Here is a 23,752-nt window from a genome sequence, read left to right as displayed (position 1 = left end):
TTTTAATAAAAAAATAAATAAATAATAGCAAACATGTTATACATACCTGCTTTCTGCAGACCCATTCCTCGTCTGGGTCCCCCTGCCTATGGTCCTGGCTCCTCTGCCCCCGGCTGAATGCCCCCAATAGCAAGCCTCTTTATATGGGGACACTCAAGCAGGCTCGCTCCCGAGCCATGCTCCTGTAAATGGACACTGTGCATTCACAAACAGAGCGTGGCTCAGCCCTGTCCCGCCCCGCCCCCACTCTCTCCTCATTGGCTCACTGGCTGCAATTGGCTATGTGAGCCAATGAGGAGGGAGAAACGCGGGAGAGATGCTGCTCTCATGCACATCACTGGACCGTGATGAGGCGCAGGTAAGTACAGAGGGGAGGGAGGTTATGGGGAGCTGCAACTGGAAGGTTTTTAACCTTAATACGTAGAATGCATTAGGGTAAAAAAACTTCTGCTTTCACCACTTTATTTAGTTTATTATTATTTAGATAATGCATAATTCTTTATCTTTGAGACATTCTGGAGGTGGAAAAATAACATTTTATGATGTGTTATACACGCTTAAAATATCACCAGAAAATATATTTCCTTGTGTATCCTAGAGTAGCTTTTTGGGTTACGCCAATTTTGTTTATTATGCCATGATATGTTAATGTATGATACAGTGAGGTGTGTTGCAGTACCAATAAAGTGTACATCAAGCAGAAAACTGTTTTCTAGATTTCGATAGAATGGGGAAAAGTTACAACCTCTGTCAATTTTTTTACTGCTATCTGGGGCTCTGTTAAGGTGATTTCCCCTCAACTCTCCAACAGCAACAAAGAGGTAAAACTGACCAGATATAAACCCACCATGAATCAAAGAAAACAAATTGTAAAAAACCTAAAATAAATAAATATATACAGCAGGTAAAATAGGTATTAAAAGCATCACCATTTTTCAAGGTAAATATATTGCTAAAGGTGCTATTGACATGAACATTTCACCACGTCTGTAACAACCCATGCAATTCATACATAAAGAAACCAAAACAAATACATTCAGAATTTCAGTTAATAAACATATATTCCTAGAAAAATGTTGATGTGCTCAATACTTTTTTTACTCACTGTATATACATGTAAGTGAACACAATGTAATTTGAATTTTTAGCGATTAAAGTCCCTGTCGTTTTAACTTCTCAACCTGACTTAAAGTGGTTGTTAAGCCACTGATATGAAATCATCCCATCCCCTCTGTAATATAACAATAAGTGTCGCTGTGCCTGTGGTATATAAAAAATATGCCGATCTGTACCTAAGTCACGGCTTTTGGCGCTCAGCTGACTCCTTGGCTCTCAGCTGACTCCTTGGCTCTCTCCTCTGCCTGGCTGACAGCTCCAATGGGCGGGGCCGAGCACTGCCGTGGACATCAGCAGGAGAATAGAGGAGAGGGAGAGAGAGCCAAGCGGTCACGTGGTTGCTGGGAGCCGCTCTGATATAGGTACAGATCGGCATATTTTTTCTATAACACAGGCACAGGGACACCTATTGTTATGTTACAGTGGGGATGGAATGATTTTATATTAAATATAAGAGCAGGAGGGAAAGGGGGTGGGCACTGACATGAGCAGACAGGCAGGGAGGGAAGTGGGAGAGAGGACAGTGCAGGGATACGGATGACGATGGCACGTAAACTGAACACGGTATCAGGGCTCAGCAGCCATGATATACCATAGTCAGTTTACAGGGGGGAGGGTAGATACTGGCAGGATCAGTCAGGTTTTTTAGGTGATACAGGGGGCCAAATGGCAAAGCACAAGCACTGTGCTGTATAACATGTTTTTTTTTTTTTTTTTTTAGGGTAATAAACGATTTAATGTTACGATAGCAATTTAGGCAAATCTTCTTTTTTTTTTTTTTGCAATGTAGAGTTAAAAAATGACTAAAGCTCTCCCAAAGTAAAATGAATATACACTGAACAAAATTATAAAAGCAACACACTTGTTTTTGCCCCCATTTTTCATGAGCTGAACTCAAAGATCTCTATGTACACAAAAGGTCTATATCTCTCAAATATTGTTCACAAATCTGTCTAAGGCTGGCCATACATTATACAATTTTCTTACAATTTTCTGTACAATTTTCTTGAAATTTACCTTCAACTGTGTAGTACAGAGGCCTGCCTAATTGGATACAAATGAAAGTGTTGTTTAGCTTTGACCTCATATTATGTGGTTTATGGCAAATCTAACAGAAAATTGTACAAGAAAATTGAACATGTATGGCCAGCCTAAATCTGTGTTAGTGAGCACTTCTCCTTTGCCGAGATAATCCATCCACTCTACAGGTGTGGCATATCAAGATGCTGATTAGACAGCATGATTATTGCACAGGTGTGCCTTAGGCTGGCCACAATAAAAGGCCACTCTAAAATGTGCAGTTTTATCACACAGCACAATGCCACAGCTGTTGCAAGTTTTGAGGGAGCGTGCAATTGGCATGCTGACTGCAGGAATGTCCACCAGAGTTGTTGCCAGTGAATTGAATGTTCATTTCTCTAACATAAGCCGTCTCCAAAGGGGTTTCAGACAATTTGGCAGTACATCCAACTGGCCTCACAACCACAGACCACGTGTAACCCCACCAGCCCAGGACCTCCACATCCAGCATCTTCACCTCCAAGATCATCGGAGACCAGAAACCCGGACAGCTGCTGCAACAATCGGTCTGCATAACCAAAGAATTTCTGCACAAACTGTCAGAAACCGTCTCAGGGAAGCTCTTCTGCATGCTTGTCGTCCTCATCGGGGTCTTGACCTGACTGCAGTTCGTCATTGTAACCTACTTGAGTGGGCAAGTGCTCACATTCTATGGCGTCTGGCACTTTGGAGAGGTGTTCTCTTCACAGATAAATCCTGGTTTTCTTAAACCTTTGAGATCAGCTCATGAAAAATTGGGGCAAAAACAAGTGTTGCGTTTATAATTTTGTTCAGTATATTTACTTTGAGCTTTACCATTCCAATATGTTACATAAAAGTCACACTGATGTAAGATTTTAATCAGCAGACTTTGTTATGTTTTGTGGTAAATATATGCGGGTACGTAACATGCATGCATTGAGAAAATTTACTAGCAAATGCTAATTAAAAAAAAAAAAAAATACATTTTTGTTACTTTTATTTCCATGGTTTTATTGGAAAAAAAAACTGTATACATCCAAATTTGTTAGGGTTTAAAACCGATCTGTCCTCAAAAAAATATGTTATACATAAGGCATTGCTAAAACAAAAAAAAAAAACACTGGGTAAAAGCATCAAAGTGTACTGTGCCACGCAGTACAATGTATTTTGTCCAGCCATTCTCAACCAGTGTTCATGGAACCCAAGGGTTCCTCCAGAGGTTGCTAGGTGTTACTTGAGCTGTAGCTGACTTACTTCCCATTTGATGGCGCCTGCATAGTTCCAGGGCAAATGCCACATTTGGAGAGTCAGTAGCATGACACCAGTGATCTTTTTAGCGATCTCTAAAGGGGGGGGGGTGGCATTCTTCTCAATGGCCACTAATGCAAGGGGAAGTTTTCCCACTGACCCCTAAACAATTTGTTTTAGTACAGGTTTCCCAAGATCATAAAATAATTTTAAGGTTTCCTCAGGGGTAAAATGGTTGGGATGGCTGATAAATAATCTGTCCTTCGTCCCATGCCTGGTACATATTGCAGGGCATGCTGCTCTTCTCTTCCTGGGTATTGGACTACGCCCTCCTTGAGTAAACAAATTCCCACTCATGCACTGCTGTTAAAAAATATTGCTACTATTGCTTGACTTGCTCTTTTTACTGTCTGTAAAAGTGATGGAGCAGCTGCACATCAAATCTGTACATCCCTGCCTGATACATTTAGGCCACTGCTCTGTACCATGATAATTGGACTCCCATGTGCATGTACAGGAGTGACATCATCATGGAAGATGGAAGCACTTGTGACAGCAGAGATGGCTGGAGGGGACCACTTGGCAGATAAGCCTGCCATACTCTGCAAATATATGGTGTGTACCAAAACATTATAGTGCAAAGCTCCACAGGGCCATTTTTTAATTTTTTTTATGTGTTTAAACCATTTCAGTGCCAGAGGGTTTTCCCCCCCTTAATGACAAGACCATTTTCTGTGATATGGCACTGCATTGCTTTCACTGAAAATTGCGCAGTCATGCGACGTTGTACCATAATAAAATTGGTTATTTTTTCCCCACAAATGTCTTTCTTTTGATGGTATTTGATCACCTGGGTTTTTAATTTTTTATGCTATAAACAAAAAAAGGCCGACAATTTTGAAAAAAAACAAAAAACAAATATTTATTTTTTACTTTGTGCTATAAAACACATCCAATAAAAAAATATAAATCAATTTTCTTTATCAGTTTAGGCCAATTTGTATTCTGCTACATATTTTTGGTAAAAAAAATCCCAAAAAGCATATATTGATTGGTTTACGCAAAAGTTATAGCTTTTACAAACTATGGGATAGATTTATGGACTTTTTATTTTTTGTTATTGTTTTTATTAGTAATGGCAGCATTCAGTGATTTTTAGCTAGACTGAGACATTGAGGCGGACAAATCTGACACTAAGGGGTTTATTTACTAAAGCTGGAGAGTGCAAAATGAGTTACATTTCTGCATACAAACCAATCAGCTTCTAACCTCAGCTTGTTCAATTAAGCTTTGGCGATAAAACCTGGAAGCTGATTGGTTTATATGCCGAATCGTGACTAATGTTGCCCTCTCTAGCTTTAATAGATAAAGCCCTAAGTGACACTTTTTGGGGACCATGGACACCAATACAGTGATCAGTGCTTAAAGTATGCACTGTTACTGTATAAATGACACTGACAGGAAAGGAGTTAACTTTAGGGGAGATCAAGGGGTTAAGTGTGCACCTAGGGAGTGCTTTCTAACTGTAGGGGGAATGGACTGACTGCAGGAAGAGGGATATCCTTGTTAGTAGGAACATAAGATCTCTCTCTTCCTGTCTGACAGAACAGCAGTCTGCCTTGTTTACACAGGCAGACCGCCACTCTGTCATTCTCCTGAACACTCGCAGATGGCCAGCGGGCCTTCACAGCCGCCAGACCTGCTGATTGGCTTCCGCTGTGTCCAGTCACTCTTTCGGCGACCGCGTGCCCCCTAGAGCCCTTTTACAAAATCACGTACAGTTGACGCATGGTGAAAACTCGCAGTGGAGACATATTTTTACCGCCCCAACCACTCCAGCGTAAATTGCAAAACCAACAGTTAGGGGTGCACACAGACTCATATTATCCAAGAAAACATTGTTTATCATAGTGCTTCTTTACTGCCTGTCAAACAAGCCCGTCAAAGCTTTTCACAGTGGATTGCTTTTCAGTGGCTTTGCACACCTCTTGCTTTCATGCATTGAGAATGTGTTTAGCTCATTATAAATATGGGGGTAGTGGTGCGCTTCAAGGGATAACCCTTATATCTCTATATAATATAGGTGAGCGTATCTAAAAGTGATGAATGAGTATGGAAAAAGATGAAAGTGCAGGTGCGTGGTGTAAATCACCAAGATGTGTGTAGGCTGATCGATAAATAAAATGAAAGTGCAAATGCGTGACGTAAGTCCCAAAGATGGGTGTAACAATCAATAAATATTGAAATACTTCCTATTTGTGCTTATAAAAATATATATGAAATATAAATCCAATAACTTCCTATTTGTGCTTATAAAAATATATATGAAATATAAATCCAATAACTTCCTATTTGTGCTTATAAAAATATATAAAATGAAATCACATCCAATAAAAATCTTCAATCCACAAAAAAACTGTGCTCAGATAAAGTGCTGCATGCTTGCTTGTGATAAAAAGGTAAAAAAACGATCTGTGACCAATTTATGAAATAAATAGTCCATATACAAATTAAAACTTGTGAATAGTATATCTTCTTAGTGTCTGTGCTTCAAGGATGAAGAAAAGTGACTGTGTGCTCCTTCACCTGTGTGTCACCTTTATGTGCTCTAGCCTCTCACCTTATAGGCAAGGGAATCATGCCTTTGATATCTGTTCAACCTTTTCAATACATTCTGCTTGCCTTGCTGTGGGTCCTTGATCCCTTTATGAAACCGGTATATTGGACTTCTTATTGATGTTAGTTCGGTTCACTTTCCTATTCCTATCCTCCTTATCCGGTGTTTATAGTGCCTCAGAAACAAAGACTTATCATGGTGTAGTATATCCAACTGTTTATTTTGAGTATACAGTATTGCACTTACATTTTTGGTGAAGTATATTCCGCATATATAAAAAACAAACGCCGCTGTGGAGATCGTGCCTTGGCGTCACGTCACTTCCGGGTATAGGGCTCCTCCTACGCGTTACGTAACGAGGTCACGTGACTCCCTGAGGAAGTCACGTGACCTCGTACTACCCCCATATTTATATCAATTAACTGTTTTAGTATCAGTCTCAGTGGAGCTGCAGCAAGGGATCCCTGATCACCTCAGACAGCGCAGGGATCACACAAACCCCCTGTGTTTAGCTCATTACCCCCTTCCGCTGCTGAAGTATTTTTTTTTTTTTTTTTTTTTTACATGCATGTTAAAATCTGCATTTTTGGCTGGAAGAGACCCTATAGAATAAAAAGATGGTAGTTGTAGCTTATGTTGCACATAATTTGTGCAACTATTTAACAAATGTTTATAATGACTAGGGTTGAGCGGACACCTAGATGTCCGTGTTCGACGGGTTCGGCCGAACTTTAAAAAAAAGTCCGGGTCCGTGTCCCGGACTTTTACCGAACTTTTCCCGGACACCGAACCCCATTGAAGTCAATGGGGACCCGAACTTTAAGGCACTAAAATGGCTCTAAAACACCAAAGGAAAGGGCTAGAGTGCTGCAAATGGCAGCAAAACGTAATTAAGAGCATGGCAAGTGCTCTGCAAACAAATGTGGATAGGGAAATAACTTAAAACAACAAAAAAAAACAGAAAAATAAAACAATGTTCTTCTTCATCTCTGAAGGACGAGGCCCATATGGAGTAGGAGGGAGATTGAGGTGGTGGTGGATGTGGCGGTGACATAGGCGTGCGCACAGGGTGTGCTGGGTGTGCCTGGGCACACCCTAATCACCTAGGGCACATAGCATTGCCAGTGAGGAGATGGGAAAGATCTCCCTGGGACCTGCTCTGCTCTATTTCTCCTTGCCTACAGGTACATGGCCCCGATACATTACTCTCCCTGCTGGCAAACACATGCATGTGTATTTCAACTTTGGGGTGCACACCTTAATGCAATAGGCTGCGCACACCTATGGGCGGTGTAGGTGGAAGCGGCGGTGGAGGAGGACCAGGGCCGGATTAACAGCATCATGGGCTTGGTGCTGAGGATTTTGAAGGGCCTTAAGGGCCGTGCCTTGCCATGCACCCAGAGGAGGAAGGGTGCAGCCATGCATGCCTAATTCAACATGGGATGCTGTCTCTGAAGCCCATAAACACATCCATGCATCGCCAACTGTCCCTCCTTGTCCGGCCTTCACGCTGTGTGGGGAGGTTCTGAGGGTGCTGCCTGGGGAAGCGAGCATAGAAGCCAGACTTCTGTGTTTACAAGTGACAGAAGAGCGGTAACAGTGAATATGGCCAACCCGGGGCCTATATAAAAGGTAGGGGCCTGGAGCTGCAGCTCCAATAGCCCCTACATTAATCTGGCCCTGAGGAGGAGGACGAGGTAGCCAACACTGCTTCTTTTCAAAAATTTTAAATGAGGGTACACCCCAAAAGAGTGAGAAAGAGCAAAAATGGAACAATGGGTGGGTAAGGTCGGTATCCATTGCTATTCTGCATAAGGTACGGAAAAGTCCCGTGGGATCCATGCCTGGTTCATTTTAATGAACGTGAGCTTGTCCACATTGTCTCTGGACAGGCGGCTGCGCTTGTCTGTTATAACGCCCCCAGCCGTGCTAAATACCCGTTCAGATAATACACTGGCTGCAGGGCACGCCAGCACCTCCAAGGCGTAAAGGGCAAGCTCAGGCCATGTGCCCAATTTGGAGACCCAGAAGTTGAAGGGGGCAGACCCGTCATTCACTACATGTAGGCGTGTGCACACATACTGCTCCACCATGTTGGTAAAATGCTGCCTCCTGCTAAGACGTTCCATCTGAGCTGCTGGTGCTGCTGTTTGTTGTGGCGTGCTGACAAAGCTTTTCCACATTTCGGCCATGCTAACCCTGCCTTCTGAGGTGCTGGCGGTGCCCTGGTTGCGTTGGCGACCTCCTCCTCCTCCTCCTCTGCCTTGTGCTTCCACTGTGGCCCCGCTGTCAGATGGGAATGCCAGCAGCATGGCGTCTACCAGCGTGCGCTTGTACTCGCGCATCTTGCGATCGCGCTCCAGTGAGTGAATTAAGGACGGTACGTTGTCCTTGTAACGGGGATCCAGCAGCGTGGCCACCCAGTAATCAGCACAAGTTAGAATGTGGGCAACTCGGCGGTCGTTGTGGAGACACTGCAGCATGTAATCGCTCATGTGTGCCAGGCTGCCCAGAGGCAACGAAAGGCTGTCCTCTGTGGGAGGTGTATTGTCCGTGTCCTCTGTATCCCCCCAGCCACGCACCAGTGATGGCCATGAGCTGGCCTGGGTGCCACCCTGCTGTGAACATGGTTCCATCTCCTCCTCCAGCTCCTCCTCCTCCTCCTCCTCCTCATCCTCCTCATCCTCCAGAACTGTGCCCCTGCTGGACAATTGCGTCCCTGGCGTTTGCGTGTGCAGGAACCCACCCTCGGAGCCCCTTGCGAATGACTGCCCTGAAAGCCTTGGAAATGTTACCTCTTCATCCTCCTCCTCCTCCTCATCCTGTGCCACATCCTCTTCCATCATCGCCCGAATAGTTTTTTCAAGGAGGCATAGAAGTGGGATAGTTAAGCTGAGAACGGCGTCATTGCCACTGGCCATGTTGGTGGAGTACTCAAAACAGCGCAACAAGGCACACAGGTCTCGCATGGAGGCCCAGTTATTGGTGGTGAAGTGGTGCTGTTCCGCAGAGCGACTCACGCGTGCGTGCTGCAGCTGAAACTCCACTATGGCCTGCTGCTGCTCGCACAGTCTTTCCAGCATGTGCAAGGTGGAGTTCCACCTTGTGGGCACGTCACATATGAGGCGGTGAGCGGGAAGGCCGAAGTTACGCTGCAGCGCTGCCAGGCGAGCAGCAGCAGGGTGAGAACGCCGAAAGTGCGCACAAACGGCCCGCACTTTCTGCAGCAGCTCTGACATATCGGGGTAGTTTTTAAGGAACCTCTGCACCACCAAATTCAGCACATGCGCCAGGCAAGGGATGTGCGTCAAACCGGCTAGGCCCAGAGCTGCTATGAGATTTCGCCCGTTATCGCACACCACCAGGCCGGGCTTGAGGCTCGCTGGCAGCAACCACTCATTTGTCTGCTGTTCCATGCTCCTCCACAACTCCTGCGCGGTGTGTGGTTTGTCCCCCAAACAGGCAAGTTGTAAAACTGCCTGCTGTCGTTTACCCCTGGCCGTGCTGAAGTTGGTGGTGAAGGTGTTACGCTGTCCGGATGAGGAGGCGGTAGAGGATGAGGAAGCGGAGTAGGAGGAGTTAGGAACAGGAGGCAAACTGAAGCGCCCTGCAATCCTCGGTGGTGGAAGGACATGCGCCAAATTGCTATCCGCCTCAGGCCCATCCGCCACTGCATTTACCCAGTGTGCCGTTAGGGAGATATAACGCCCCTGACCGTGCTTACTGGTCCACGTATCCGTAGTTAGGTGGACCTTGGCACAGATGGCGTTGCGCAGTGCACACCTGATATTTTCCCCCACTTGGTTGTGCAGGGAAGGGATGGCTTGCCTGGAAAAGTAGTGGCGGCTGGGCACGACGTACTGTGGGACAGCCACCGACATAAGGTTTTTAAAACTGTGCGTCTCCACCAGACGGAATGACAGCATTTCAAAGGCCAATAATTTTGAAATGCTGGCATTCAGGGCCAGGGATCGCGGGTGGGTAGGGGGGTACTTCCTCTTCCTCTCAAGTGTTTGGGAGATGGAAAGCTGAACGCTTCCACGGGACATTGTGGAGATGGTTGTTGGTGACCCAGGTGGTGGTGTTGCTGACAGATCGTCTGTTTGCGGGGTGGCAGGTGCCGGTATCACTACAGATGTGGCTGGAGCGGCCGAGACTGCAGCAGAAGAGGAAGCAGGATGAGCCAGAGACGTTTCTTGGTTTTGAAGGTGTGTACTCCACTGCAGCTCGTGCTTTGCACTTAGATGCCTGATCATGCAGGTTGTGCTCAGGTTGAGAAGGTTTATGCCTCGCTTCAAGCTCTGATTGCACAGGGTGCAAACCACTCGTGTCCTGTCATCAGCACATTTTCTAAAGAACTTCCACGCTAGAGAACTCCTTTGAGCTGACTTTGGTGCGCTCGTTCCCTTGCTGCGTTGGGCAGTAGCGGGCGTAGTGTCTAGGGCACGGCCGCTCCGCATCTGCACCCTGCTCCCTCTTCTGCTGTGCTGGTGGCTCTGTGCGACCACCGCCTCTTCCTCCAAACTACTCAGGTCACCTGCATGACGTTCATTCCATGTGGGGTCGAGGACCTCATCGTCCTCCACATCATCTTCCACCCAGTCTTCACCCCTGCCCTCCTTGTCGGTCTCCACAATGCTGAACGCCGCAGCAGTTGGCACCTGCGTTTCGTCATCATCGGAGACGTGCTGCGATGATCCTTGCATGTACTCATCTTGAGAAATAAGTGGTTGGGCATCGCTGCACTCAATCTCTTCCACTTCTGGGGCAGGGCTAGGTGGATGGCCCTGGGAAACCCTGCTGACAGAGTCCTCAAAAAGAATAAGAGACTGCTGTATGGCTTGGGGCTCAGACTGCTGGCCTGATTTGCAAGGGGGTGAGGTGAAAGACGGTTGGACATTGGCTGCAGGTGCCAACTCTGACCTTTCTGCAGTAGACTGGGTAGGAGACAATGTGAAGGAACTGGAGGCACTGTCAGCAGCAAACCAATCTACTATCGCCTCAACTTGTTCTGGCCTCATCACTTCTAGGGGCGTTTGATGCCCTACCAAATACTGATGCAGGTTCTGTCGCCTACTCACACTTGAGGAAGGTGTTTCACTTGTGCGTGTAGCTGGCACAGATCGACCACGTCCTCTCCTTGCAACAGGAGCTCTACCAGCAGCACCACGACCCAGGCCACGGCCCTTATTTGACGGTCTCCTCATATTTCTGTAATTTAAGATCTTGCCCTAGAAAGGTTTTTATTGAATAGCGGAATAGGAAATATGATCCAAAAAAGTGTATGTATCTCGCACGTACAAAACCACACTAGGCCCCAATTACTATTGTTTCTACCCCTAAAAGGATGGATGAGGAGTAGGAGGAGTATGGAACAGACAGCACCCTCAAATCTTCAGAAGTATGAGATGAACCCCAAAAACTTGGAAAGGTGGATCTCACACGTACCGACACAGACTATCCCGCAATTCAATTGATCCTCAAAGGTTTTTATTGAATAGCGGAATAGGAAATATGATCAAAAAAAGTGTATGTATCTCGCACGTACACAACCACACTAGGCCCCAATTACTATTGTTTGTACCCCTAAAAGGCTAGATGAGGAGTAGGGGGAGTATGGAACAGGCAGCACCCTCAAACCTTCAGAAGTATGAGATGAACCCCAACAACTTGGAAAGGCTGATCTCTCTCACACGTACCAACACAGACTATCCCCCAATTTAACTGATCCCCAAAGGTTTTTGATTAAATAGCGGAATAGAAAATATGATCCAAAAAAAGTGTATGTATATCACACGTACACAACCACACTAGGCCCCAATTACTATTGTTTGTACCCCTAAAAGGCTAGATGAGGAGTAGGGGGGGTATGGAACAGGCAGCACCCTCAAACCTTCAGAAGTATGAGATGAACCCCAACAACTTGGAAAGGTGGATCTCTCTCACACGTACCAACACAGACTATCCCCCAATTTAACTGATCCCCAAAGGTTTTTGATTAAATAGCGGAATAGAAAATATGATCCAAAAAAAGTGTATGTATATCACACGTACACAACCACACTAGGCCCCAATTACTATTGTTTGTACCCCTAAAAGGCTAGGAGTAGGGGGAGTATGGAACAGGCAGCACAGCACCCTCAAACCTTCAGAAGTATGAGATGAACCCCAACAACTTGGAAAGGTGGATCTCTCTCACACGTACCAACACAGACTATCCCCCAATTTAACTGATCCCCAAAGGTTTTTGATTAAATAGCGGAATAGAAAATATGATCCAAAAAAAGTGTATGTATATCACACGTACACAACCACACTAGGCCCCAATTACTATTGTTTGTACCCCTAAAAGGCTAGATGAGGAGTAGGGGGAGTATGGAACAGGCAGCACCCTCAAACCTTCAGAAGTATGAGATGAACCCCAACAACTTGGAAAGGTGGATCTCTCTCACACGTACCAACACAGACTATCCCCCAATTTAACTGATCCCCAAAGGTTTTTGATTAAATAGCGGAATAGAAAATATGATCCAAAAAAAGTGTATGTATATCACACGTACACAACCACACTGGGCCCCAATTACTATTGTTTGTACCCCTAAAAGGCTAGATGAGGAGTAGGGGGAGTATGGAACAGGCAGCACCCTCAAACCTTCAGAAGTATGAGATGAACCCCAACAACTTGGAAAGGTGGATCTCTCTCACACGTACCAACACAGACTATCCCCCAATTTAACTGATCCCCAAAGGTTTTTGATTAAATAGCGGAATAGAAAATATGATCCAAAAAAAGTGTATGTATATCACACGTACACAACCACACTGGGCCCCAATTACTATTGTTTGTACCCCTAAAAGGCTAGATGAGGAGTAGGGGGAGTATGGAACAGGCAGCACCCTCAAACCTTCAGAAGTATGAGATGAACCCCAACAACTTGGAAAGGTGGATCTCTCTCACACGTACCAACACAGACTATCCCCCAATTTAACTGATCCCCAAAGGTTTTTGATTAAATAGCGGAATAGAAAATATGATCCAAAAAAAGTGTATGTATATCACACGTACACAACCACACTAGGCCCCAATTACTATTGTTTGTACCCCTAAAAGGCTAGATGAGGAGTAGGGGGGGTATGGAACAGGCAGCACCCTCAAACCTTCAGAAGTATGAGATGAACCCCAACAACTTGGAAAGGTGGATCTCTCTCACACGTACCAACACAGACTATCCCCCAATTTAACTGATCCCCAAAGGTTTTTGATTAAATAGCGGAATAGAAAATATGATCCAAAAAAAGTGTATGTATATCACACGTACACAACCACACTAGGCCCCAATTACTATTGTTTGTACCCCTAAAAGGCTAGGAGTAGGGGGAGTATGGAACAGGCAGCACAGCACCCTCAAACCTTCAGAAGTATGAGATGAACCCCAACAACTTGGAAAGGTGGATCTCTCTCACACGTACCAACACAGACTATCCCCCAATTTAACTGATCCCCAAAGGTTTTTGATTAAATAGCGGAATAGAAAATATGATCCAAAAAAAGTGTATGTATATCACACGTACACAACCACACTAGGCCCCAATTACTATTGTTTGTACCCCTAAAAGGCTAGATGAGGAGTAGGGGGAGTATGGAACAGGCAGCACCCTCAAACCTTCAGAAGTATGAGATGAACCCCAACAACTTGGAAAGGTGGATCTCTCTCACACGTACCAACACAGACTATCCCCCAATTTAACTGATCCCCAAAGGTTTTTGATTAAATAGCGGAATAGAAAATATGATCCAAAAAAAGTGTATGTATATCACACGTACACAACCACACTAGGCCCCAATTACTATTGTTTGTACCCCTAAAAGGCTAGATGAGGAGTAGGGGGGGTATGGAACAGGCAGCACCCTCAAACCTTCAGAAGTATGAGATGAACCCCAACAACTTGGAAAGGTGGATCTCTCTCACACGTACCAACACAGACTATCCCCCAATTTAACTGATCCCCAAAGGTTTTTGATTAAATAGCGGAATAGAAAATATGATCCAAAAAAAGTGTATGTATATCACACGTACACAACCACACTAGGCCCCAATTACTATTGTTTGTACCCCTAAAAGGCTAGATGAGGAGTAGGGGGGGTATGGAACAGGCAGCACCCTCAAACCTTCAGAAGTATGAGATGAACCCCAACAACTTGGAAAGGTGGATCTCTCTCACACGTACCAACACAGACTATCCCCCAATTTAACTGATCCCCAAAGGTTTTTGATTAAATAGCGGAATAGAAAATATGATCCAAAAAAAGTGTATGTATATCACACGTACACAACCACACTAGGCCCCAATTACTATTGTTTGTACCCCTAAAAGGCTAGATGAGGAGTAGGGGGGGTATGGAACAGGCAGCACCCTCAAATCTTCAGAAGTATGAGATGAACCCCAAAAACTTGGAAAGGTGGATCTCTCTCACACGTACCAACACAGACTATCCCCCAATTTAACTGATCCCCAAAGGTTTTTGATTAAATAGCGGAATAGAAAATATGATCCAAAAAAAGTGTATGTATATCACACGTACACAACCACACTAGGCCCCAATTACTATTGTTTGTACCCCTAAAAGGCTAGATGAGGAGTAGGGGGGGTATGGAACAGGCAGCACCCTCAAACCTTCAGAAGTATGAGATGAACCCCAACAACTTGGAAAGGTGGATCTCTCTCACACGTACCAACACAGACTATCCCCCAATTTAACTGATCCCCAAAGGTTTTTGATTAAATAGCGGAATAGAAAATATGATCCAAAAAAAGTGTATGTATATCACACGTACACAACCACACTGGGCCCCAATTACTATTGTTTGTACCCCTAAAAGGCTAGATGAGGAGTAGGGGGAGTATGGAACAGGCAGCACCCTCAAACCTTCAGAAGTATGAGATGAACCCCAACAACTTGGAAAGGTGGATCTCTCTCACACGTACCAACACAGACTATCCCCCAATTTAACTGATCCCCAAAGGTTTTTGATTAAATAGCGGAATAGAAAATATGATCCAAAAAAAGTGTATGTATATCACACGTACACAACCACACTGGGCCCCAATTACTATAGTTTGTACCCCTAAAAGGCTAGATGAGGAGTAGGGGGAGTATGGAACAGGCAGCACCCTCAAACCTTCAGAAGTATGAGATGAACCCCAACAACTTGGAAAGGTGGATCTCTCTCACACGTACCAACACAGACTATCCCCCAATTTAACTGATCCCCAAAGGTTTTTGATTAAATAGCGGAATAGAAAATATGATCCAAAAAAAGTGTATGTATATCACACGTACACAACCACACTAGGCCCCAATTACTATTGTTTGTACCCCTAAAAGGCTAGATGAGGAGTAGGGGGGGTATGGAACAGGCAGCACCCTCAAACCTTCAGAAGTATGAGATGAACCCCAACAACTTGGAAAGGTGGATCTCTCTCACACGTACCAACACAGACTATCCCCCAATTTAACTGATCCCCAAAGGTTTTTGATTAAATAGCGGAATAGAAAATATGATCCAAAAAAAGTGTATGTATATCACACGTACACAACCACACTAGGCCCCAATTACTATTGTTTGTACCCCTAAAAGGCTAGGAGTAGGGGGAGTATGGAACAGGCAGCACAGCACCCTCAAACCTTCAGAAGTATGAGATGAACCCCAACAACTTGGAAAGGTGGATCTCTCTCACACGTACCAACACAGACTATCCCCCAATTTAACTGATCCCCAAAGGTTTTTGATTAAATAGCGGAATAGAAAATATGATCCAAAAAAAGTGTATGTATATCACACGTACACAACCACACTAGGCCCCAATTACTATTGTTTGTACCCCTAAAAGGCTAGATGAGGAGTAGGGGGAGTATGGAACAGGCAGCACCCTCAAATCTTCAGAAGTATGAGATTGTGTTCACTGTACCCCACAAAGATTGAGTTCACTGCACCCCACAATGATTGTGTTCACTGCACCCCACAAAGATTGTGTTCACTGCACCTCACAAAGATTGTGTTCACTGTACCCCCCAAAGATTGTGTTCACTGCACCCCACAAAGATTCTGTTCACTGTACCCCACAAAGATTGTGTTCACTGCACCCTAAAAGGATGTTGTTCACTGCACCCCACAAAGATTGTGTTCACTGCACCCTAAAAGGATGTTCACTGCACCCCAAAAAGATTGTGTTCACTGCACCCCACAAAGATTGTGTTCACTGCACCCCAAAAAGATTGTGTTCACTGTACCCCCCAAAGATTGTGTTCACTGCACCCCAAAAAGATTGTGTTCACTGTACCCCCCAAAGATTGTGTTCACTGCACCCCACAAAGATTCTGTTCACTGTACCCCACAAAGATTGTGTTCACTGCACCCCAAAAAGATTGTGTTCACTGTACCCCCCCAAAGATTGTGTTCACTGCACCCCACAAAGATTCTGTTCACTGCACCCCACAAAGGATTTTGTTCACTGCACCCCAAAAAGATTGTGTTCACTGCACCCCAAAAAGGATTTTGATCACTGCACCCCAAAAAGGATGTTGTTCACTGCACCCCAAAAATGATTTTGTTCACTCCACCCCAAAAAGATTGTGTTCACTGTACCCCCCCAAAGATTGTGTTCACTGCACCCCAAAAAGATTGTGTTCACTGCACCCCACAAAGATTGTGTTCACTGCACCCCAAAAAGATTGTGTTCACTGTACCCCCCAAAGATTGTGTTCACTGCACCCCACAAAGATTCTGTTCACTGTACCCCACAAAGATTGTGTTCACTGCACCCCAAAAAGATTGTGTTCACTGCACCCCAAAAAGGATGTTGTTCACTGCACCCCAAAAAGGATGTTGTTCACTCCACCCCAAAAAGATTGTGTTCACTGCACCCCACAAAGATTGTGTTCACTGCACCCCAAAAAGATTGTGTTCACTGCACCCCAAAAATGATTTTGTTCACTGCACCCCAAAAAGATTGTGTTCACTGCACCCCAAAAAGGATTTTGTTCACTGCACCCCAAAAAGGATGTTGTTCACTCCACCCCAAAAAGATTGTGTTCACTGCACCCCAAAAAGATTGTGTTCACTGCACCCCACAAAGGATTTTGTTCACTGCACCCCAAAAAGATTGTGTTCACTGCACCCCAAAAAGGATGTTGTTCACTGCACCCCAAAAAGGATTTTGTTCACTGCACCCCAAAAAGATTGTGTTCACTGCACCCCACAAAGGATTTTGTTCACTGCACCCCACAAAGATTGTGTTCACTGCACACCAAAAAGGATTGTGTTCACTGCACCCCAAAAAGATTTTGTTCACTGCACCCCAAAAAGATTGTGTTCACTGCAGCCCAAAAAGATTGTGTTCACTGCAGCCCAAAAAGATTGTGTTCACTGCAGCCCAAAAAGATTTTGTTCACTCCACCCCAAAAAGATTGTGTTCACTGCACCCCACAAAGATTGTGTTCACTGCACCCCAAAAAGATTGTGTTCACTGTACCCCCCAAAGATTGTGTTCACTGCACCCCACAAAGATTCTGTTCACTGTACCCCACAAAGATTGTGTTCACTGCACCCCAAAAAGATTGTGTTCACTGCACCCCAAAAAGGATGTTGTTCACTGCACCCCAAAAAGGATGTTGTTCACTCCACCCCAAAAAGATTGTGTTCACTGTACCCCCCAAAGATTGTGTTCACTGCACCCCACAAAGATTCTGTTCACTGTACCCCACAAAGATTGTGTTCACTGCACCCCAAAAAGATTGTGTTCACTGCACCCCAAAAAGGATGTTGTTCACTGCACCCCAAAAAGGATGTTGTTCACTCCACCCCAAAAAGATTGTGTTCACTGCACCCCACAAAGGATTTTGTTCACTGCACCCCACAAAGATTGTGTTCACTGCACACCAAAAAGGATTGTGTTCACTGCACCCCAAAAAGATTTTGTTCACTGCACCCCAAAAAGATTGTGTTCACTGCAGCCCAAAAAGATTGTGTTCACTGCAGCCCAAAAAGATTTTGTTCACTCCACCCCAAAAAGATTGTGTTCACTGCACCCCACAAAGATTGTGTTCACTGCACCCCAAAAAGGATGTTGTTCACTGCACCCCAAAAAGGATGTTGTTCACTCCACCCCAAAAAGATTGTGTTCACTGCACCCCACAAAGATTGTGTTCACTGCACCCCAAAAAGATTGTGTTCACTGCACCCCAAAAATGATTTTGTTCACTGCACCCCAAAAAGATTGTGTTCACTGCACCCCAAAAAGGATTTTGTTCACTGCACCCCAAAAAGGATGTTGTTCACTCCACCCCAAAAAGATTGTGTTCACTGCACCCCAAAAAGATTGTGTTCACTGCACCCCACAAAGGATTTTGTTCACTGCACCCCAAAAAGATTGTGTTCACTGCACCCCAAAAAGGATGTTGTTCACTGCACCCCAAAAAGGATTTTGTTCACTGCACCCCAAAAAGATTGTGTTCACTGCACCCCACAAAGGATTTTGTTCACTGCACCCCACAAAGATTGTGTTCACTGCACACCAAAAAGGATTGTGTTCACTGCACCCCAAAAAGATTTTGTTCACTGCACCCCAAAAAGATTGTGTTCACTGCAGCCCAAAAAGATTGTGTTCACTGCAGCCCAAAAAGATTGTGTTCACTGCAGCCCAAAAAGATTTTGTTCACTCCACCCCAAAAAGATTGTGTTCACTGCACCCCACAAAGATTGTGTTCACTGCACCCCAAAAAGATTGTGTTCACTGTACCCCCCAAAGATTGTGTTCACTGCACCCCACAAAGATTCTGTTCACTGTACCCCACAAAGATTGTGTTCACTGCACCCCAAAAAGATTGTGTTCACTGCACCCCAAAAAGGATGTTGTTCACTGCACCCCAAAAAGGATGTTGTTCACTCCACCCCAAAAAGATTGTGTTCACTGCACCCCACAAAGATTGTGTTCACTGCACCCCAAAAAGATTGTGTTCACTGCACCCCAAAAAGGATTTTGTTCACTGCACCCCAAAAAGGATGTTGTTCACTCCACCCCAAAAAGATTGTGTTCACTGCACCCCAAAAAGATTGTGTTCACTGCACCCCACAAAGGATTTTGTTCACTGCACCCCAAAAAGATTGTGTTCACTGCACCCCAAAAAGGATGTTGTTCACTGCACCCCAAAAAGGATTTTGTTCACTGCACCCCAAAAAGATTGTGTTCACTGCACCCCACAAAGGATTTTGTTCACTGCACCCCACAAAGATTGTGTTCACTGCACACCAAAAAGGATTGTGTTCACTGCACCCCAAAAAGATTTTGTTCACTGCACCCCAAAAAGATTGTGTTCACTGCAGCCCAAAAAGATTGTGTTCCCTGCAGCCCAAAAAGATTGTGTTCACTGCAGCCCAAAAAGATTGTGTTCACTGCAGCTCACACACAGAAAAATGGATGTGGATCACTGACACCTGCCTATCTCCAATCCCACACCACACAGCAATATCGATTGTAGTTTGTAGAACACAGTTTCCCTAAAATTCAGCAGACTCTGTCCCTAACAGGATTGAGAAGAGATCGTAGATCAGGATTGAGTGCAGATTCACCCCACCCCCCACACAGCAATATCGATTGTAGTTTGTAGAAGACACTGACCCTATAATTCAGCAGACTCTATCCCTAAAATGCCTACAACTCGCCCTGCCTAAACACTCCGACCTGTCCCTCAATTCTATCCGGACACAAATGGTTTTTTCCTGCCTATCTTTCCCTAATCAGCAGCCAGCACATTGATGTGTGCTCTGTCCCTTAGCTAAGCAGCAGAATGACGCTGCTGCGGCGGCTGCCTCGAACTTATAAAGACTTGGTCACATGCTTCAGACGGCCAATCACAGCTACTAAGACATTTGCAGGCATGGCTGGGATGGCTTAAGGCACACCAGTTAAACGATTGTTGATTGGCTGTTGAAAGCCCGCCATGAAAAGAGCGCCAAAGCATGCAAATCCCGGAAATAAAACGACCGAACACGGATTTTTACCCGAACATACAGTAAAGTGTCCGTGTCCGTGTTCGGGTAAAAAAAATCCAATTATTCGGTACGAACACGAATAATACAGTCCGTGTTCGCTCAACACTAATAATGACATATTTTGTTTTTTATAATAAATTTTAGTCCACAGAAACACAATATAATCCCTATTTTTATACAAAATAATAGATGAGACTGTGTTGAGTATAAAGATGCCAAACATGTTCCATAACAACGCTCAGGAGGCTCTAGAGCTGCCAACGTCACTTTTTCTATTATTTTATTTTTTTATTTCAGGTACTTTATATAGCACTGTCAATTTACGCAGCGCTTTACATATGCATTGCACATTCACATAATTTACACTTTTTTCTAGAGCTTGTTTTAACCCTTTCGAAGATGTGACCATTTTTTTTTTTCTATACTGTATCTGCAATTCTAGTATATGACAAAGGGTTGCTGGAGCATTGTGGATTAGCTAAAGACATAACTTAGCAGTAACAGCCTGCTTAGACTAAGCTAGGTTATAAGGCACAAGTCACTGCTACAACTTAACTTGTCAGTGTATATATCACCTTGAGATAATGGACTCTGTAAACAAGCTTCCTTCAGAAATTCTGATACGTAAACATAAGTAAGCATGTGAAAAGGAGACTAGAGCTCCGCCTGCTGACTGTATATAGAAATGCTAAATATTCAGCACAAATTTTTTTTTTCTTTATTCTGTCTGTAACGAATAAAGTTAACCTTTTAGTACTAGTAAAAACCTTGGAATTTCGTGTTTATCTTATATAGGTGCCATAATTAAAAGATCACAGTGGGGTAACAAGATTAGTGTTGAAAGCTAATGATTAATTTGATTTGTTTATAACCTGTCATTCTAGTTGTGGCACAGAATATAAAACTCTTGAGGAAAAATATGATCTTTTACGTTTTATATGAAGGTTTGCATGATACAATCAGCTTAATGCGTGTTAATGCTTTACAAAGGTTGTTTCTGTATATTCTTTGGATATATGAGGAAATGCCCTTTGAACATATATAGATACAGAGTCTGCGTGTGGGTGTTATTTTCTCTGTGTGGGTGTTATTGTATTTCCCCAGGTGCGAATGACCATTTAACATTTTTCCAGTTAAACATATCTCTCTCTCTATTGGCTAATTTACATTCTGTACATTTAAGTCAGAAATGAAAATATCTTGTAGCAGCCTAAAATATTTCTAACAGTGTTCTAGTGCAGATACCTTGTGGTGTCTGCAAGTACTTGTGTTATCCCTGAAACTGATCCCTGAGTTGCTGTGGAATCTATTTGATTTGATGCAGAGGCTTAACATGGGTTATTGCTTTCTCCCAAGTCAATATTAAACCTGTCACCCCAAGTTGCTAAGACCTTATGCTGGTCATTCCACCGTGAAATGCCATTACTTCTACTAACCACCTAAGTTCTGGCATTTGACAGCCGCATGTTTGGGGCAGGATTGAGCACATGGAGAGGTCGTCCTAATTTTTAACTTGGGCAAATTGTAAGGTCCCATGCACAGTCTGGGCTTAGGATCCAAAGGGAAAGAACAGGAACACAAGGACTGATATCAACATTAAGCACCCGTTCACACCCGTGCAACTTGTCATGCAATTTGACACTTCCATATTGCAAGACAAGTCACACCCTATTGTCTGCAATTGAATCGTTCAAATCAGTGCGACTCTGATTCTGACACCGATTTGAAAAAAGGTTCCTTCACTATTTGTTGCGATTTCAGGTGCAACTTGCATAGACATCTGGGCTTAATGTGACACAAATGTCAACCAAGTAGCACCTGAAATCATGCTGACCTGCTAACAGGGCTTAACACTGGTAATTACAGACATAACAAGGTCCCTGCTACTTTAGCTGTATACTTTAGGTTTATGTTTAAGGACATAAATAAATTGTCACTTTGTGCTTCAAATAAAGTTGACTCAAAAAAAAAAGGGAACAGTGTGATGCAGTGAAACGTGCGTCACACTGCCCCCTACTGCCAGCTCAATGCAACCAGAATGGAGAGCGTCTCGTGCTCTAAACTGGCTGCCTAATGTGCGGGCAGTGCGAACAGGCACTTAGGCTGGCCATACAGCAAAAGTTTTGTTTTTCGGTCTGCTGGCTGAATAAAAATACAGATTCCTCCATCTGCACTAACAGTACCTGGTTGCAGGCAGGAAAGGGGCGACAAAGCAAAACTAAGCAAAAGTTCATCAGGAATCAGCTTCAATGTGCACAGTCTATCCTAGCTTGCTTTACGTAAACATTAAAAAATAATTGGTGTCGATCATGGCATAAGACTGAGTCTGTATATCATGTGTAGATCTGTAAATTATTTCCTGTATTTTTTATTTTCTCCATAGAGGAATGTCCTACAATTGCTTCACTCCAAAAATGAAATAGTCAGACAATACACAGCTCGACTTATCAATGCTTTTGCATCATTATCTGATGGTAAGACACACACCTAAATACTGCTTTATTCTGTACAGCCGTCTATGGCAAATGTTTCACCATTTATTTCACCATTTATTTACACAGAAATTACTTTTATCTAATCATATACTTTTTTACTGAGATACAGTGCCTTGAAAAAGTATGTATACTCCTTGAAATTTTCCACATTTTGTCATGTTACAACCAAAAACATACATGTATGTTTTTGGGGATTTTATGTGATAGACCAACACAAAGTGGCACATAATTGTGAAGTGGAAGGGAAATGATAAATGCCTTTTACATTTTTTTTACAAATATCTGAAAAGTGTGGCATGCATTTGTATTCAGCCCCCTTTACTCTGATACCCCCTAACTAAAATCTATTGGAACCAATTGCCTTCAGAAGTCAGCTAAAAATAAATATAGTCCACCTGTGTATAAATACCGCTATTCTGTGAAGCCCTCAGAGGTTTGTTAGAGAACTCTAATAATCAAACAGCATCATGAAGACCAAGGAGCACACCAGACAGGTCAGGGATAACGTTTTTGGAGAAGATTAAAGCAGAGTTATGTTATAAAAAATATCCTAAGCTTTGAACATCTCAGAGCATTGTTCATCATCTGAAAATGGAAAGCGTATGGCATACCTGTAAACCTATCAAGACTTGGCCGTCCACCTAAACTGACAGGCCAGCTAAGGTGAGCATTAATCAGAGAAGCAGCCAAGAGGCCCATGCTAACTGTGGAGAAGCTGCAGAGATCCACAGCTCAGGTCTGTCCACAGGACAACTATTACCTGTGCACTCCACAAATCTGGCCTTTATGGAAGAGTAGCAAGAAGAAAGCCATTGTTGGTAGAAAACCATAAGAAGTCCCGTTTGCAGTTTGCAAGAAGCCATGTGAGGGACACAGCAAACATGTGGAAGAAGGTGCTCTGGTCAGATGATACCCGAAATTGAACTTAGTGGCCTAAAAGCAAAACGCTATGTGTGGCAGAAAACTAACACTGCACATCACCATTAACACACCATCCCCACCGTGAAACACGGTGGTGGCAGCATCATGTTGTGGGGATGCTTTTCTTCAGCAGGGACAGGTAAGCTGGCCACAATTGATGGGAAGATGGATGGAGCCAAATACAGGGCAAAGTTAGAAAAAACCTGTTAGAGTCTGCAGAAGACTTGAGACTGAGACGGAGGTTCACCTTCCAGCAGGAC

General features: G+C 44.0%; 1 protein-coding gene across 1 annotated transcript in view; it reads left to right on the top strand.

The window, feature by feature from the left end:
• The window catches only part of ARMC9 (armadillo repeat containing 9), a 272,464-nt gene that overhangs the window by 162,461 nt on the left and 86,251 nt on the right, over positions 1-23,752 (top strand). Inside the window, exon 13 of the mRNA XM_082251375.1 lies at positions 22,460-22,550. Within this exon, the coding sequence (XP_082107501.1) occupies positions 22,460-22,550 (91 nt within the window). The remainder of the gene's footprint in view (positions 1-22,459; positions 22,551-23,752) is intronic.

The sequence above is a fragment of the Pelophylax lessonae genome, assembly GCF_965119305.1.
Source record: "Pelophylax lessonae genome assembly, chromosome: 3".
In the NCBI taxonomy this organism is placed as follows: Eukaryota; Metazoa; Chordata; class Amphibia; order Anura; family Ranidae; genus Pelophylax; species Pelophylax lessonae.
The sequence above is the reverse complement of the archived record's forward strand: the minus strand, read 5'-3'. Positions and strand labels throughout refer to the sequence as shown.